At 41.4% G+C, this 20004-nt stretch overlaps 1 protein-coding gene across 17 annotated transcripts in view; it reads right to left on the reverse strand.

Moving 5' to 3' along the window:
• Window positions 1–20004, reverse strand: part of DAB1 (DAB adaptor protein 1) — a 1307076-nt gene that overhangs the window by 142056 nt on the left and 1145016 nt on the right. For all 17 annotated transcript variants that reach the window (XM_072649618.1, XM_072649617.1, XM_072649615.1 and 14 more), the window contains 2 exons: window positions 7890–8029; window positions 4739–4837 (listed from right to left, as the gene is read on the reverse strand). In XM_072649618.1, the coding sequence (XP_072505719.1) occupies window positions 4739–4837; window positions 7890–8029 (239 nt within the window). The remainder of the gene's footprint in view (window positions 1–4738; window positions 4838–7889; window positions 8030–20004) is intronic.

The following is a 20004-nucleotide window of genomic DNA, read 5'->3' on the forward strand; positions in this document are numbered from 1 at the left end:
AGCTTAGAGGATTTCTTTCCATATAACTATGGTCACTGCCTCCTCTAGATCCAGTCATGTGGATTTATTAATAGATATTTTCATAGAATATTATGCCTATTTAACATTTAGACTATTTTGATGCCTATCTGTGACAGACATCGAACTAGTCTCTTTAAATCAATAACGTCTAAGACAATGGTTTTATTGGTCAAGGCAAGCTCTTGGCAGCTGGAGATGGGTCTGCCTCTGTGGATAAGAAGGGTGAGTGGGAATGAGGAGGTGATAATCTAAGCCTATCTGGTCCCAGCCACTGTAGCGCTTGTAATAAATCCATAGGCTCTTTCTTCAGCCTGGATAGACTACATTAGGAAGCTCAGTGGATAGGGAGCCAAGCCTGAAGTTATGAAGACTTCTTTGTGAGTTCAAAACTGGATACTTACTAGCTATTTGATACTGGGCAGGTCACTTAACCCTGTATGTCTCAATTTCCTCATCTGTAAAATGATTTGGAGGAGGCAATGGCAAACCACTCTCTATCTTTGCCAAGAAAACCCCAAATGGGGGTGAGAAAAAAAGATGTAGATTTCTTTCCCCATCTAAATTTACTGAACCATTCCACCTTAAATCAGTTCATGGACTCCTTTGGGGTCCATGAACCCTGGGTTAAGAAGCAACATTTTATTCAAATTCTCTCATTTTTTGCTGTATGTCCATAAGGAAATGGCTTAACTACTGGGATCCTCATTTTCTTCATTTTCAAATACTTGCCTTTGAATCTCATAGGAATTTTGTTAGGAGGGAGGCATTAGTACTCTAAAGGGCTGCATAAAGGTAACCTATTACTATTGAGCTGGCCCCTAAGACCTGGATTTGAACTTTGGTCCCTTGACTCAGTGGTAATGAACTTCCAGTTCTTTTTGATTGACTGGGTAAAGACTATTGGTGGAGATCACAGAAAAAAACAGAATATTAGATTAGGAAAAGGGCTTGGATGGCCCCTGGGCCAACTTCATTCTTGAACAGGAATCCCCCCTGCAACATTCTTGCCAGGTGGTCAGCTAGTCTTTGCTTGAAGACTGCCAGCACCAGGGAGCTCATCACCTTTTAGGATGGCTCTAATGACATGAAAATTTGCTCTTACACCAAATCACAATCTGCCTCATTGCTCCTAGTTCTGTCCCTCATCCAAGGAGAGCCTTTAAATACTTGAAGACAAGGATCACTGTGTCCTCTCCTCTGCCCACTGCTGCCTCTCTGACCATGGAGTCTTGTCTCCTGGTCAGCTGTCTTCACTTTCTCGACCAGGGTTTCATATAAGAAAGTTTCTAGGCCCATCCCACTACTGCAAACCCTCCTCTGGAAGCTTATTATTGAGTTTTTGAGTTTAGTATCTCAGCCCTCAGACCCACTGAGGTTCAACAGTAATCCAAACCCACCCTTTTCTCTAAAAATGAATTATGAAACTGATCCTCTAAATTATCTCTCTGGTGTCAGGTCCCTGACAGGGCCAATTTTTAAAAATGTGTGGCTTTTGAGCTGCAAATTGATTTTTTATTGTGATAAATTAAAATCCAATATCATCCAACGAGACACTAAACACACAGGCACCTCAATTATTTTTCCTCTTGAATGTTTTGTCTCTTTTATATTAAAATGAATCTCTGGTGGCTGCTGAATCTGAGTAAGCACTGTCAGTGGACAGCAGCTATCACAGGATATGGAAATTTCATGCAAATAAGGCAAAAAATAAAACCAAACAAAAACCAAAAAACAAAACAGCCCTCCAGCTTTCTTACATTCCCAGGAATCGAGAGGTGGAAGCAACCTCAGAGGTCACATGGACCATTCCCATCTTCTGAGATGGAGGCTCATATAAGTTAAGTAATTTACTGACATGCTAATTAACCAAGTGGTTATTAAGCTTCTACTGTGCTAGGCACTGGAAAATATCAGAGTTAAGAGCTATGTCCTAACTTCAAGATCATCCATGACCCAGTGCTGCCTCTACTCTAGAGACCCTACAAATGCCTCATTCAGATTCCCAGAATCACAGATGCTCAGATTTGGAAGGGACCTCAGAAGTCCTCCGTTCAACCCAGTCATGGACAATAATCCCACCCCCATGCCCACCCCCAACAACATGGCCCACATGTGGTCATCTTTTCTGGAGGACTTATAGTGGTGGTGGATGGCCCATTCCTCTCTGAGATGGCTCATGCTGTTAGGAAGCTCTTTCTTTGTCTTTGGGCTTCTTCTACCCATTTACCCACTGTGGTCAGTCAGAAGAAGAATTCCTTTTCCTCCCTTTGTTGTCTTTTCTTCAGATTAAACATCCCTAGCTCCTTAAACATCCATTCATCCCTCAAGATCCTTCATTTTTATTTCTGCCATCATCTGGATGTTCTCCACAGTATCAATGAATCTGCAGTCCTGTGACCAGGTGATGCCATACTTTAGGGAATACACTCATTAATAAGGTCCCAAGACCATGCACTCATTGAGGTACAAAAACTGACATGCTCAGAGGTGGCCAGTCAGGATGGCAATGGAGACTTGACACCAAGTCAAATGCACATATGTATTCATCATTTATAATGTGCCCAGCACAAGCATCCATGAAACACTTCACAATACAGTGGAAAGTCTTCAGAAAATTGAGCTGATCTTTTAAGGACAATTATGGGAAGGCATGAGAACATGTGAATGGAATCTGATCAACTGAAATGAAGGAAATAGAGCCACCTATAAGATTTTTGGGGGGGGGGGAAGGTTTCTAGACCTGTTATTTTATTGGCACAAGGATTTCTCAGTGAGTAACCTCCCTCTACCAATGTCGGTAAGTATGCCATATAAACTATTAGAATTGCCTGGGATCCTGGGGAGTTGAATGACCTGTTAGGGGTCAGGAATTCGAAGCCCAGCTTCAACCCAGGCCATCTTGACCCCAAAACTGGCTCTCCATTCACAATATCATTCAGCTCTGAGGTTCCATAGCCTCTGAAATTTGTGCCAGGTGCTGAGAGGTAACTCAAGGTTAATTTTTACAAGTCCCTTCTCTTAAGAAACTTCCACAGTCCAGTAGGGGGAGATAAGCCATGTGCACAGATAAGCAGAAAGCCAATCACAATGTCGTTAGGAATGCTTTAGACAGGTGTGGACGCATGCAAGCATGGACCAGGAAGTTTTTCTGGAGCGTGGCAGAATTCTAACAGCCGTTTTATTCCCTTTGATATTAGTGATAATAGACATCTGATAATATGAATAGCCCTCAATTCAGAGACATTTCCACCCCATGTTAACAATTCAAAAACGGAAAGTTAATCATATAAGGATTAGGATCAAAGGCCCTTTGAAATTTGAGACAGGGTGCAAATTGCTGTAACCAATCTTTTTAATTGGGATCAATATCTCTGACAGCTTTTTGTTTTTAAATTCGAGGGAGAACTCTGCTCTGCTAATGTTTCATTTTTTTCTTTTTCTTATCGGGGGTTGGGGAACAATAACCAACCCTCCTGCCACTGTGAGGATGAATAAAGGCTGGGGTAAGGGACATCTCATCCCATGTCAAAGATGTCTGGGCAGGGAGAGCCTCTGCTGGAAATGTGATTCCAATCCCCACCCCGGACATCCCCACCTTTAAAGATCTAGGAAATTTGGCTTGCTGATCGTTACAAATGGATATTTTCAGATAAAGGTATAAGTGAGGGGTCCTTGGATCTCACTGTGTAGCAGGTAAACTGTGCCTAGACTGTCTTCATTGGGGTTTTACCCTCTAAAGCTCCACATGCCCCTACCTTTTCATTGCTTCTCTTCCAAGGGACCAAGAGCAAGCAGTCACTGTTGCTGTTGGTTATATATGCATATGTAATATATATATATTCATATTTATAATATATTCTTCATATTATATACACGTATATATAAACACGTATAAGAAAACTCTGAAAATTTCATCGACTCATTTGTCTTCCTTGAACAAACCCAGAGGATGCGGAGTCAGAGAACTGTGTTCAAATGCTGGTTTTGCCACTTACTGTCTCTGTGACCTTGAACATATCGTTTTAACTCCTATGTGACTTAGTTTCCTCACCTATAAAAATGAGTGGCTTGTACCAAACAGCTTCTAACATCCTTTCCAGTTCCAAATTTATGATTCTAAGAGCCACTGGGTCAAAAAACCATGGGTGAGTCTGAGCATGCAAAGCCACTCTGAAACTGGCACACCCAGAACTCCACTTCAACCCATCTTTGGCAGGCCCAAAGAACATATACACTCTCTACTTTCCTGGTCACAGAGTGATGGATTTGGGGGTTTTAAAGAGTTAGAGCCCAATTCCCTTGCTGAAATTACTCCAATTTCAAGGTACTGGAGGTTAAACCTAGATGTCAGAATTCATTGACAGTGAGACAAAAGGCCTTGCTGAGTATCCATGGTTAATATGGCAAATACAGATGGAAATTTCCTATCAACAGTGGCATTATCCACAACTCATCTAACTCTATCAATCTTCCATTAGAGGACAAGGGTGCTCTGGCATTTTTAGCACAAGCCAGGGTACCCTGATACTGGGCAATCGCCTCCCACGCCACTCAGCAAAGAGGCTGTCTGTGATGGACGAGACCAGTTTATCAAGTTTGTCAGCTGCCTTATGTGTGTTTATGCGGATTGGAGATCACTGAGCAGCAAGGGAAAGCTTTTAAGGGCACATCTGTCAATAAATTCAATCCCGTTCTGTCATATCATTCTTTTACTTACTCCTGTCTTTTCATCAAAGATTTTGATTCCTCCAAAGGAGATGGTTAAAAAGATTTTCTGTTTGTGTTCTCCTTTGGAACGGGCTCCAGCAACAACTCCCTGTGGAGAGAAAGGACAAGGTTTGAGTTCAGCATTTTCTCAGTTCTACCCTGATAGCTTTGCTGTATAGGGGCCCCCTAAGGTAGGTCAGATACCATCAACCCATGGACAATGGTCCTTGACTTCAGTAGTAGTCTCGCTGGCCCTTTTATTCTCTCATGGCCCATTTTCCGAATTCTAAAACACTGATGGTTTAGTCTGATGGAAACACAGCTGGATAGGGAATGAGAAGACTGGGTTTTCTTCAATAACCTAAGTGTGGGATCCTGGGAACATCACTCAATCTTTCTTGGTCTCAGTTTCCCCTATTATAAAATGAGATACTTGGACTAGATAACCACTAAATTCCCTTCTTGTTTGAGATCTAGGATTCTATTAACCTCTGACACCAGATCACACCTGTTGGCTAATTTTTCAGTCTTCATTACTTTGTTCTTCCATCATTCATGTTTTCCCCATCAAATAAAGCAGTGTGGAGTTTGAATAACTTAAAATTCTACATAATTGTCAGCACCTATTATTATAATCCATTTATTCACTGGTTCATTCATTTGTTTATTTACTTACTAATATTTTCATTGAGAAAACAATATGGTATTTCCAAAAGGCATACTGAGGCAGGAAACAGGAGAGTTGGATTCTGGTCTTTGCCTTCCCATAAGGCAGTTCATTTCTCTTAGCCTCAGATACCCTATCTATCAAGTGAAGGGTTTGGACTAAGTGATCTGGGGGTCCTGTTCAGTTCTGATACTCCATGCATTACTAAGGGGTCTGCTAAGCTAAGGAAACATATTGGAATATGGGGAACTATAAAGAGAAAAGCAAAGCCTTTCACTGCATCGTACTTGGAGTCTATTAGGAGAGATGAAGTTTAGTCATGTTAGTATAAAAAATAGAACAAAGTAAGGAAAGTCTGAAAATGGTGCTGTAATGTGTTTATAGGAGGGACAGATCACTTCTAGCTGGGGAGGGACAGAGAAGAATCCGGGTGGCCTTCCTACCTAGGTAGCATCTGAGTTTGGACTTGAAGAATGGGTAGAGAAACCACACAGATGGAGACTAGGAATCGCAGATAAGACCTAAGAAAAGCTCTCATAGGCTTCACAGGATAGTGAACAATTTACTCATTCATTCATTCCTTCATCCACTAATTAAGTCATTGAGAAAGCATTTATTGAATGGTCCTTTGTGTTGACAAAGGTATATCGAGCGCTCTAGACATGCAAAGAAGGAGTCACCATGAACTCTTCTCCAGAATAAATTAAAAAGCTGTTGGGGAGATCGGCCATTTCCACCTGAAACAAAAGAACGATGAACATTGGTCTGTTAATCTAGCCCAGAAGGGCTGAGCTGTCTGAGGTGCTAAAGGAAAGTAAAAGAAGGTCAAAAATCACAAGTAAAGGGTTATGAGTCTCATGTCATGATGCTATCATCATGAGCATCATCCAGTGGGATTTTCCTTTTTCTTTTTTTAAAGCCCAAGTTAAGCAGCTTTAGTTTTTACCTTCTAGGATTCTGGTGAGCATAAAATGACTATTTCTCTTTGCAGGGATAGAAGGAATCTGCCCTGGTTCTCTATATAGTAATGTTTCAGAAAAAGACCAGTGCTATGTGGCACAGATACTGGAATAAGGAATGAATGAGCTGGGAGGGGTCTTAGAACAGGGATTTCAGAGCTAGGAAGGGCTTTAGGACAGAGATATCAGAGTTGGGAGGGGCCTTAGAAAAGGGAATTTTTTATTTAGGAGGGGCCTCAGGACAGAGAATGCCAGGGTTGTGAGGGACCTTAGAACAGGGAATATCACCTCTGAGAGAGAGCTTAGAACAGAGATCATCAGAACTAGGAGGGCATTAGAACAGGGAATGTCAGAGCTTAGTGGGGTCTTAGAATATAGAAAGTCAGAGGTGAGAAATATTTTAAAACATAATGATTGATCTGGAAGAGACAAAGGATGTCAAAGCTGAAGGGATTTTAGTACACGGAATGTTGGAGTTAGAAGGAACTTCAGGTAGCTTCTGTTTCAAAGGTTCGGTTTTTAGGGGAGTAAAGTCTTTGGCCGTGTGGGCAGCCTAGGGACCCCTCAGAATAAAGTTTTTTAAGTTCACAGAATAAAATACAGGAAAGCAATTATATGGAGATACAGATATCCAAAGTTCCCAACCCCCTGACTGAAGTCAGCCCAATCATTGAATAGATGCCTCAAGAGCCTTGTTTCCTATTACTTCTTTCCGCTCCATCTATGCTCAGTCTACCTTGCACAATACCTTGAAAGACATGGAGTCCCTAATCTTATATACACCTGGAATGACGTTCTTCTCCCTCTTCGCTGTCCACCTTCCTACTCAACCTTTAATGTCCAATACAACTAATGCCGTCTCCGCCATAAACCCTGATTCTTTCCTCCTTTCTTCTTTCTCCATTGGTAACAACCATTTCTTTCTGACCTCATTTTACCACAGTCCATATGGCACTGAAGGCTAGATTGCCTCAGTTTCCTTATCTAACCCTATGGAATATTTACATTATCCATATTCAGCTCACAGATTTGGAGCTGGATGGAACTTTAGAGACCATTTAGTCTAATTTCATTCGTACCAATAATAAATCACATGAAGTGGTCACAGGAATTCAGATTTGTACTACTAAAAGTTATAATTTTGTAAAATATGGTCATTGGTTTCAGTCCAATGGAAATATGCAGTTTGAACTTGGAAAATGTAACCATTTGACAGGATTCATTATTCATACTATTATGCTTGAGATCTATCTGTGCAAAGGAGGAAACTGAGGCTCCAAAAAGTTATGTGATCTGGAAGAAAGAAGTAGAACCAGGATTAGAACTCAGGGCCTATGGCCTGAAATTAACAGTTCTTCATTGTGTTAATTTCCCTAAAGCCATGAGTTATCAAAGTACTTTGCAAACCTTAGAAAGTTGATGTGAAACTATGTTGTTTGCATTCTTACAGTCACAAGTGACCTGGCATCGTCAAAATGAATTCCATCTCCCTTTCCCTGTCAGTAGAAACAAGCACTCTATCTAGTCCGAGCTACCTTGAGCTTCATCATGGAATCTTGACATAACTTGTCTCCCCGCGCGGCAGAAACTTCATCAATGCCGATCAGCTTGGCCTTGTACCGGACACCTTCACCCTTGAATCTCTTTATCAAAGTGGCTTCGCTGCGATCCTGACCTAGGGAGAAAGAACAAAATAGGGTTTATATATTCAGACAAGGAACGGAGTTGGACAGGCTAGGGACGAACCCATTCTTGGACTTGGCTCATGGTGGATTTGAGAGACATTGGCCTCACTCAGTCACTAGTGGAGAAGAGGATATATGAATAAGGACAATGTGTGAGCATGAAGGTCTTCTGGTACTTGGGTGCAGTCCTAGATGAGCAACTTACTATCTGTCTGTCTTTGGCCAAGACACTCAATCTCAATTTTTTCATTTACAGATAATAAATCTGTAAACAATTTGTTTTTTCATCTTTAGATGGAAACTCTGAGATTCCTTCTGGCTCTTGATTTATGACCCTAAGAGAGACCCTGGGCAGGTCACTTACTTCTTAGGGCCTCAATTTCCTTATCTGTCAAGTGAAGGGGTAGATAAGATGGAGGATCTGAGTGGTTTTCTAGTTCCAGGTTTAATTTTAGGTTTAAGATTTTGTATGTGACCTTAAGCAAATCAACAAATCTCTCAGTCTGTTTCATTTTTTAAAAATAAAATGAAGGGATCATTATTAGATGGCCTCTGAGGTGCCTCCTAGCACCAGACTTCTGCTCCTATAAATCCTCCCCTTCATTCTGACTCTTAGGCTCATTATAGACCAGATTTAACAACAATATCCAACTCTAATATGCCCCCTTTACATTTTTCTAATCTTTTACCTACACCATATCATTTGAGCTTCATCGTACCTCTGTGAGGTACTAGGTATCAGTGAACCCATTTAATAGATAAGGAAACTGAGGCTCAGGGGAAAGTTAAGTTCCCCAGGGTCACAGAGCTAGGTTAGAAGTAGGACCTAGGTTTTCTTAACGACAAGTGTAACACTCTGTCCAATACAATGCACTGTTGTGGAACATAGAGGAAAAAGTACAGGTGATGGAACCAAGATATCTGGGTTTGAATTCTGCTTCTAACACTTAATGGCTGTGTGAACCTGGCTAAGTTACCTCGCCTCCATGAGTCCACAGCTTCTTGCTCTGTAACATGGGGGTAATAATGACAATAATTGCATTATCTGTATTGCAGGGTTGTTGTTTGGAATATACTTTGTAATACAACTTCCCTCCCTTGCTCCTTTATCACTCCCCCTCCCTCCCTCCCTCTCTCTCTTCCTTGGAGTTTTCTTTGCCTCAGAAGTCCTTAGCTGAATTCCATGGGCTTGCCAGTCTGCTTAGATAAGGAGGCCTTGGCTCCTCATGTCTTGTCCTTCTTTGTTTTTCCATTTCATTTTTTGAGCACATGTGATAGGTTCTAATGAATGTATGTTAGAGCTGGAAAACCCATGGAGCTGCTTAGTCCGCACTGCTCACATTACAGATGCGGGTCTCCCGCTCCGTGAGTTTGCTTGGATTTGCACAGCCAGCCTGGGTCAGAAGCAGGACTTGAACACAGGTGTTTCTGACTGCAGTCAGGTGGCTATGCTTTTCACACCATGTCGTGCTTTTGTATCTTTATGCCCTGCACAGCACCTGGCATCTAGTAGGTATTTACAGTATTCTTGATGAATGAATGAGCATTACTAATTCCTTTGAGTGCAGATAGAAGCTCCTTCATCACAGGCCTCTGTGGTCATTAAATAATGACACTTTGCCTTCTGAAGCAGGCAGATGCGTTGACTGCATATAATTCAAGGAATAGATATCAATACGTAAAATGAATGATATTGATCCTTCTTAAGAAAACCTTATGGCTGCTGATGCCAAAATTCTCAGCAAACACATGGTTAAATGCCTTTGCACCTGAACCTGAGAAACAATATAATATAACAAAAACAGAGAGCCAAAGGACCTGGTTCAAATCCTGATGGCCACTTATGACCTCTGTGACTCTGAGGAAATCACTAACCCTCTCTGGGTTTTTGTTTCCTCATTATAAAAGTGAAAGGTTTAGGTGAGATAGAATGCAGAAGGATACCTGTAGAGGAACCTGTAGAGTCAGGTGACAAGGTTCAATTCCTGCCTCAGTCATCTACTATCTGCATGACCTTGAGCAAATCACTGCTATTTTGGGACATCAAGCCCAATGGTCTCATTTTACAGATGAGAAAACTGAGGTGAAGATGAGTGAATGGACTTATTCCATCTTCCAAGTCCAACACTGCTATCTAAAATGCACTCCCCGCCCTAATTCTCCGGAGAATAATGAGGCAAAGGTCTTTGTTCCAGATCTGGGTTGGACAATAACTCATGGCATGGCCTCCAACAAGCCATTTCTCTTCATAGGAATCAGAAGATTTAGAATCGAAAGGGTCCTTACATAGACACAATAAATACTTAGGAAATATATAGCAAGCACCTTGTATGTGCCAGGCTTTATGATAGACACTGAGGTTATGAAGAAATGAAAGAAAAAAGGCACCCTCAAAACACTTACAATCTAATGGAGGAGCCATCAAGCCAACAACTATCTACAAACACCTATTCATTTTTACAGATGAGAAAACTGAGATTCAGGAAGCTGGAAAGGACTTACTCAAGGTAACCCAACTCAAAGTGGCAAAGGCCAAGTCCTCTGACTGCAAAGCCATTTTCCATAAGCATTGAGTGAGAGCTGGACTCTGGAAATACAAAGGCCCCACTAAAATCCAGGGGGTCTTTCCACTGACTTCACGTCAGTGCCCCCCTTACGGGGACATGGTGATGATCAGATGAGGCAACAGATATTATACTGCCTTGCTAACATAATAATATATACAGATATAAAGTCAACAACGAGGCAATTATTTTCTTTTGAGGTTAATATCTGTGGAATTTTCTCTCTCCCCTTCTTGTCCCCAGGGTAGGACAGAATCCCAGATCGTGGAGTGGAAGGCTTCCTCTGAGGGTCACCTGGTAATCCGGAGCTCAGATATCACCTCCTACATGACAGCTGGCCTGACCCTCCCAGGGACTTGGAAATGATTATCGATTACTTGGTACTTCCTTTTCATTTCTCATATAACTGTATCCTAGCCACTAAGGGCCAGTTTGGGGGAGGGCCAGCCCTGAGGTCACGCTCATGTGTGCACACGCCTAGAGTGCCTGGCTCATAGCATGCAGGGGTAGAACGCTGTACTTGGGATTTAGCAAAAATCCAGCCTCAGATCCATACTCGCCGCGTGACCCTGGGCAAGTAACTTCAGCTCCCATAGACTCAGTTTCCCTAACTGTAAAATGCGAATAATAATAGCACCTGTCCTCCAGGCTTGTTGTGAGGGTTAGGGTAGAGAAAGCACTTGGGAAATTTTACAACGTTATATAAATTCTAGTCACTCTTATTGATGGGTATCATTATTACGGATAAATTCTTAGTGAATTGAATTGAACTACTTGGTCTAGCTCCCCGCCAGCCTTTAGGCAGGGAAGGCAAAATGGCACATCACTTTGCAGATGGGCAAGGACTTCTCTAGGTCTTATGGACCGGCCACAATCACCTAGCCAGTTCATGACAGGGGTGATGGAGAGGAGACCTGGCGGATCCCAGGCCTCTGGGCTGCCTCTTCTAGTGTTCCATACCCTGCTGGGATTAAGAAGTGGTTAGACCTTTTATGCTTGTTAAATAATATTTTATGAGAGATGCATGGCACATGGCTGTTGAGTCAGAAACTGTAACTAATGTTAAAATGAAGCCTCAGGGAAATGCAGAGGCAGATGTTGGTACCTATAGCTAAAAGCTAAGGGAGGTCCATTTGACGTGCCAGGGTCCTGTAAACAGCATCTGCCAGAGGAAGCCGGCACAGTGGTGTCAGTGACTCCATCCCCCAACCCTCTCTCCAAAGGGGCTCAGGAGAAACAGAACTTAGTCAGCATTTTCTTCCACCAATAAAATCTCGGCTCTCCTCATCCCCCTTGACAGCTCTCAGCCCTACATCTTCAATATACCAGCATGCTCTGTTTACCAGTAATACGCCTTTCACTGCCGTGAGTTAAAAAAAAAACAAAAAACAGCCCCTCTGTCTGAATTTCCCTTCCATCCCCAGCTCCCCACCTTGCACATACATGCATATTGAACGTGTTCAAACCTTAGATAAGCTCCGCTGAACCTCAACGAATTCATAGCATTAAAAGCACTTTCTGGTGCACAATTTATGTCTCAGAAAGCCTGGAAATTGGGTAAACAGCTTCTAGTTCCTATGCAACATACATAAATCCAGGATCCCTAAACACAAAGCATTTAAACAGGGGCCTATCCAACACCTGCCTCTCCAGGGATCCCAAGGGCCACTGGCCAGCCCAAGCTAGAGAAGAGACAGGTCAATTATAGGGCGTGGACCAAGGGCATGGATTAATAGAAAAATATTAGGCCATCTGGATGAAAGTGGGGTGTCCAATTTAGACTAGGACCCAGGGCACAGCTAATTCGTATGAAGGGCACTTATGCAGAAGATGATCCTGGTTCTCATTAAACTTTCCACCATTAAAAGGGTCATTTTTCATAAGGAGATCAGGAACAAGGTCTCAGTGATGTTAGTAAAAGGATAAATAAAAGGCAGCTGAACTACCAGAGCTATAATTCTATTAGAAGGTTTGGGTGATGTCATTGGCCACAAGAGTAAGGCTTATGGAGTGTGTGAGGAAGAAGGGACCCTGCAGATCACAGAGAATGCGGTGGCCACAGAGGCCAGGGCTGGGTATGATTTGACCACAACCATACAGCACTAAGTCAGGACTGGACTTTGACCCATGGCCTCCCAGTCCCAAACTCATTGCTAGGGGGAGAGAGAGGGAGGGAGGGAAAGAGAGAGATAAGGAGGGAGGGAGAGGGAGAGGGAGGGAAAGGAAGGGAGAGTGAGAGGGAGAGAGAGAGGGAGAGGGAGAGGGAGAGGGAGAGGGAGAGGGAGAGGGAGAGGGAGAGAGAGAAGATAGCTTTGAGGTTCTTTTCACATACAACAGTGACTAAACTCAGTGCTCCCAGGGCTGAGGAGAAAGATATAAATAAATATTCCTTGTAGAATGGCCAATGAATACATTTTTGGAGGCTAAACTATCTGGCAATACACAAGTCACAAAATAAATCATATTCTTGGATAATATCATTCCATTTTCAGGAATTTCCTCTGAGACTACCTCAAGTTGGATCTGTATCTTGTATGGACATAGTTTTGGCCATGAGCTCTTTGAAGGCAAAGACTAATTGATTTTTTTTTCAATTATTTTGCCTTTCTTTGAATTGCCAGAAATTAGTACAATGTCTAGTACACAGAAGGAATCTAATAAATGCTTATTGCTGACTTGATTTGGAGATATTCTAAGACAGGTGTTCTTAAACTGTTTTCATATATGTGTGTGTGCATATATGAATATATATATACACATATACATGCATATCTCTCTCTATCTCTATATGTTGCACTTCACTATAATTGCTTTCCTTTGTAATCTTACGTATTTTACTTTATATATTTAAAAACATTCTTCTGAAGAGCCCCTAGGTTTTGACAAGTTTCTAAAGAGGACTGTTCATGAAACAAAAAAAAAGGTGAATAAACCCTGTTGTAAGGACATCATCAGAAAAGAGACAAAAGATATGTTATATGTGTGTGTTCACACATGGTAGCATTTATAAAATCTCTACATATCTATATTTATATGTGTACATTCATAGTTGTTTCTACATGTGCATATATTCATGGGTATATATGTGTACGTGTGTACCTATATAACTATATTTGTATACGTGCATGCATCTTTCAATGACAGGCACCTGTCATTTCTTTGGTATGTGACCCTTCAAGATGAGGAAATTATCCTCAACAAAGCAGGTTGGTGGTTTCTCTATAAGGAAAGGTCCTATAGACCTCATATTGACTTAGAAAATTAACATTATTTTTTAAATGATTTTGCTAAATATTTCCCAATTTTATTTTAATCTGATTCTTGGCCAGGGAGCTGTTAAAGTTAAGTGATTTGCCCTGGGTTCCACAGACAGTGTGAGCCAGAGGTCTCCACTCAAGTCCTCCTGGCTGAGAGGTCGACTCCATAGTCACTGCTCCACAGTTATTTGTAATCTCAAAGAATGGGAAACAGCTTTAATGTCCACCAGTTGGTGGATGGCTGGATAAATTGTGGTATAGCAATGTAATACAATACTAGGATGTCATTAAAAATGATGAATGAGGGATATAAAGACATTTGGAAAGACTTAGATGAAGCATTACCATGTGAAGGAAGCAAAACAGGATGACCAAAATGCTGACTCTCACTCTATGAAAGGGAAGGGTATACAGAAATGCAGAGATGAATAAAGAAGATACAGAGGCAGTAACTCAGACGCTGCGATTCATTCAGGCTAATTCAACAAAAAGAAGATTCCGCAAATATTTATTAAGAAACTGATGTGCACAAGAAACTCTGCTGGCCATCGGGGATGATAATAATAAAGTAAATAAAATATAATTTTAAATAATGATAAATGAAAATTTGATGATGCTAATGGTAATAATTATATAGTTAATGAAACATGTTAAATAAGAATGATAGATTGTAAAACAGAATAACGATTGTAACGGTAGCTGTCATCCTTGCCACCATCATCAACACCCACTGTCCTCCTGGAGCTTGTAAGACCTGGCAGATACGTGCGTCCAATGCCAGGTAGGATGTGCTGGTCCCAAGAGAAAGATCAACTCAAGTAACTGAGGCTATTGTGAAGAGGCAGAGAATACTAAGGTGGGGGAGGGGGCAGGGTCTAGGCAGGTTTAAAGCAGGTCACAGCTGAGTTGTGTACATAATGACATGACTACATTGAAATTCATGTTCAATGTAAATAGAGGTAATGCAAATTGATTTGGTTTTCCTGTGACTTACAGTTAAGGGCACAATAAATTAATTTTTTGACATGACATCAAACATTCCTTCCACCTTTTTATTGGACCTTTGTTCAAATGCTTGACATAAATGAAAACAGGGCATGCCATTGGACATCGATTGAAGAAATAATTGTGGAAATGACTTGTATTAATTTTTAATATACAAAATGGTGTTAAAATGACTCTTAATAGAGACAAAAAACCCAACATCCTTGAAAGAAGGTGGCTCCTGTAATTTGGAAAATGGCTTTAGAAAGTATGGTATGTGAATAACACAATGGAATATGACTGAACCTTACGAAATGACCAGTCTGAGAAATTCACCATGGGAGATGTGGGAGGGAAGATTTGTATAAAGTGATGCAGCAGAAAGACAGAAGAGTCAAGAGAACAACATATTACCCACAGACCTACTCTGATCACTTAAACCATGACAAGGCTAAAACAAAACTGTCAAATTCTAGTGAATTGGAATCACCAATCTTGGTGTTGGAGGAATAGTAAGGAGACATGCTTCTATCCTCAGTAAAAAGATGGAGGCTATGGATATAGACTCTGGTATACATGGTCAGTCATAGTTGGCATATAGGTTGGCTATACTTTTTGGGTTATTTTGTAACCATGCAGAGGAGAGTGGCTAAGGAGAGATGACTGTAGTATGAAAAATATTAAGCAACTTTAAAAAAGCACACACATTTAAAATAAAACAAGCCCCCACTATTACGATAAGCCATAGTGAGTTCAAATGGAAGCTGTTTTGCTACTGGAAAGAGCAGAGAACTTGAAGCCTCTGCTTTGTCAATTACTATCTGTGTGACCTTAAGCAAGTCACTTTTTTTTCCTCATCTATAAAATGAAGACGTTAGACTAGATAATCCCTTCTAGCTTTGACATTCTTTGACTTCAGAGATGGAAGGGACTTAGGAGATCATCTGGCTAGGGGTTGGCCTTGATGATTCCTCAGTTATCCTCAAATTCTAGCACTCTGTGATTCTTGGTTCAGAAGTGGTTGTTTAACATTTTATCTCTACTATGTTTTTTTAATCTCTACTAGGTGTTTAGGTTCCTGAAGCATATATATTAAAGATCAGGCACATTTAGGGAAAACATTAACTTGGGAATAATTATAGGACTGCAGGTCTGAGATCACCAGTTTCTTCCTGCCCCTTCCATTGTTGCTAGATGAAGTTCTCATGACCCTGTCTCAAAGTGCCAGGGATATGATGAGGGTTTAATGAAATTTACTTACCCATACCTAAATAATCAGGAAGGTCTGGAAGACTTTTCACTGAAGGGGAAGAAAAAGACAGTTGTCTTAAAGGACTTCCTGCTCTGCTGGCTAGGTACGGCCGTGGATCTGTCTCACAAAGGAACATATATAGCTCAGCAACCCTTCCTGAAAAGGGGTAAGCCTAGTAGCAAACCAAAGAGCAGCAAGAGATGAGTGGCATTAGTAGTGCAGTGGAGAAGTAACAAATAGTACCTCACTGCAGAAAGCAGACCCATATGATAATATCTGCTCAGTGAATAAAGTAGCTAAGAAAACAAAAGAAAACAAAAGAAAACATAATGACATCTACAGGGAAGCAGTAAGGAGCAGATTTGGAGTGACAAAGGAGTTTTGTGGCTGGAATTCAACTCTAGGTACTTAGGCTGCCCAGGCAGTTGGTGTCACCATTGGCCATGTGGGAATTTATAGGCAAGAGTGCCTGTGTGTGTACTGGGATGTGTGGAAAGAGGGGGTGTCTCTGTTATGCACCTTGCTTTTCTGTTTAATCAGCAGTCTTTGCTTTGAGTTTACTGGCCACTGGGAGGGAAAAAGAAAGCATCCAATGAGTCTCAGGAACTGTAATTTTAACTGTATGCTTTTGAAAAATGTGCCTGGAACCTAGGTGAAGTTTTCATTAGTTCATATGGAAAGGGGCCAGGTCTACACACACACACACACACACACACACACACACACACACACACACACACACACACACAGCTGCACTTTCTAATGTAACTACAATCTAGTCCTGTGCAATAGACATTCATTTTGATTTATAACAAAAGTAGCACTTGCCCATATTTCTTGCAGGTCAGTCTTATTTTACCCATATTCTGGGCCTTTGGGCACCAGCTAATCTGCATGGATATTAGAGGATGCTGTTTTTCCTCCAAATTCACTGTCTTCAGTAATCGTAAAATACACCTTTAAAGTTGGCATCATAAATTCGGGTGGTAAAATGCAAATTCACATAAGCTAATCTAAATCCAAGTAGACAATCATACTGGCTCTGCAGACCTGTGACTATATCTGGCCAATTAATCTCACTTTTAGTTGGCATACTCTGGAGAGAGAAACTGACCATGTGGGCTACATCCATGGAGGCAATGATTGGGATAGGGAAGGGATCTGAAATAATATAAAACCCAGATTAATCAAACGAAATGGGGACGGTCATATTGGAGAAGAAAAGACTTTGACCTTCGTTAATTTTTTGTCTCTCTGAATCTGATTTTTTACATGGAATTTCTGAGCAGGTCTTTGGCTTTAATAAATTGAGATCCACAAATCAGATCAAAATTGAGAAATGAGAGTTCCAAGAGTGTCCTTGAAACGTTTGGAAAGCTTACCGAGAGCTCTCAGCAAATTGAGCAGATCTGCAGGGAACTTATTCAGGGGCATGGGTGGGCAAGCATGGGCAATGGGTCAGTCTGCCTAGAGAGAATATCTACAAGGATGGGACCCAGCATTTAAAAAGTAGGTTACAGAGCTCTCAGATCCATGGGTATTGATAATTCAAGGAGATCCCAATCTTCAAGGAACTACCTCCCTCCCTTCCATCCCCTTCTCTCTACTCACACCAAACTTTAGGCCACATTCTGATCCCTTCTTACTTGGACTAGTGTATCTGTTTCCTAACTGGTATCCATGAAAACAGCCAATTTCTTCTCCAATCCATCTTCCTCATAGTAAAGAAACTTATTCTCATTGATGGTGTCCCTCATTTCCTCATGAAAGTTCAATGACTCGCAATTTCCTCCAGTACCAAATACAAAGTCATCTCTTAGGCAATTAAAGAAAGTTCTTCACAGGTACCAACCTATCATTTTTAACTAATTGTTCATCACTTCCTCCATCATTCTATACTCTAGCTAAATAGATCTGTTTGTTGTTCTCTGCACATGACCTCCCATCTCCTCTCTCCATGTCTTTGCCACTCTCATTTACTGCTTCTTCCTCTTGGCATTCCTAGCTCCTTTCAGAATTCATCTCAAGTGTCCTTCCCCCATCCCCACATCACAATGAATGCTACTTTTTACTCTGTTGTTACTACTGAGTTTTTTCATTCCAGTCTGACTCTTCGTTTTCTTGGCAAAGATACTACAGTGGTGTACTATTTCCTTCTCCTGCTTATTTTACAGATGGCAAAACTGAGGCAAGCAGAGTTCATTGACTTGCCCAGTGTCACCTGGCTAGTATATGTTTGAGGCCACATTTGAACTCATGAGGATGAGTCTCCTTGATGCCAAGTCCAGTGCTCTAACCACTGTGCCACCTAGCTTCCCCTTTTTACTTCCTTTGTAGTTATTTCATAATGTCTTAGTTATGTATGTGTTATTTTTCTTCATTAAAATGTAAGGTCCCTGAGAGCAAAGGATATTTTGGTTTTATCTGTGTTACCCAGAGTTTTCAGCACACAGTAGTCATTTAATAAATGCTTACCGAAGTGAACTGAATTGGATTGTAGTATTTGTGGAATTGAAAACCAATAAACATTTATTAAGCATGTGCCCAGCACTGTGCTAAGCTCTAAGGATTTTGTCAATAAAAAGAAAGATAGTTTCTGCTTTCAAGGAGTTTATACTCTAAGGGAGAGAGCCAGCAGACCAAAGGAGCCAGGAAAGAGTGGGGAGGGGAATCTACTGGGAGGAGTTTGGGGCTTCACCCTCCTGTCCTCCAATAGGAAGGGAGACTGAGACAGTTACATCAGTCTAAGCTTGAGTTAGCAGCATGGTGGCGAGACTGGAGAAGATGAGTTTAATAAACCTAGGAGGGGCATCTCATTCAGGCAGAACAGCAGGTACAGACTGGCTCACAGGTCTGGGAATGAAAGGGCCCTTCCAGGCGACCTAGTAAAAACCCATCATTTGTAATGGACAAGGAAACTGTGACTCAGAGACATTAAGAGATTTGCTCAAGGTCATAAGAGAAAGGCAGGAATCTGAATACAAGCTCCCTGGCTCCAAACCCAGTATTTTCCAACACACTAAGACAGTGTATTGAAATAAATTGGATGGATCTAGAGAAACTTCCACAAGCAGTCAGTGGGGTTTCTTCCCTAAACACCCTTTGCTCTAACAGTTGGACTACAAGATGACCTGGGGGTTAACCCACCTTCCCAAGGCTCAGATGAGTCAACATCTTAAGATGATGTCTTCAATAGCAGAGACCAGAGGGCTTCTCTTCATATTAATAAGAATGGCCTCTAGACCATTCCCATCATTTAGCCCTTTAACTCCAGGAAATGGCCACCTTCCTTATAGAAATGTAGGTGTCCCCAGTGTACAAATTGATCCTTCCTGTCTTTGGAAAATAGGAAATAGTATTACGGGCCTCCCTTCTTTCTACATATTTGTTGGCATGTTATTCTTCTCATTAAACTGTGAGCTCCTTGAGAGAGGGGATTGTGTTTTGCCTTTCTCTGTATCCCCAGTACTTGGCACACTGCATGCCGGTAATAAGTGTTAATGACTAGTATACTGGTATTACACAGGAGAGGCCATGTCCCTTAATGGCCATAGAACTGACCTTGGAGACAAGAAGACCTGGGTCCAAGGCCTAGCTCTGACATATGCTGCCAACTTTTTAAATGATCAGTTGTAGAGAAAATTCCGCTCTGCATGGGTGAAGGGACTTTCCTCCCCTGGGAATTCCCTTTAACGATAACACAGCAATAACAGATGTGGTCTTCATCTCCATTCCTATTATGGATTTGTCAATAACACAACACATCTAACTTTGACCCTATGCCCCAGCAGGGACGAGGGCCCCCCGCCCCCCAATATCTTTGTCTATAATGGTACATTAAAACAGACAGACCCAGTACAAACGTAGAATGTTTTATCTTCTTGGTTCTCCATGGAATTTCTGTCAAA

This window comes from Notamacropus eugenii, chromosome 2, assembly GCF_028372415.1.
Source record: "Notamacropus eugenii isolate mMacEug1 chromosome 2, mMacEug1.pri_v2, whole genome shotgun sequence".
NCBI classification, from domain to species: domain Eukaryota; kingdom Metazoa; phylum Chordata; class Mammalia; order Diprotodontia; family Macropodidae; genus Notamacropus; species Notamacropus eugenii.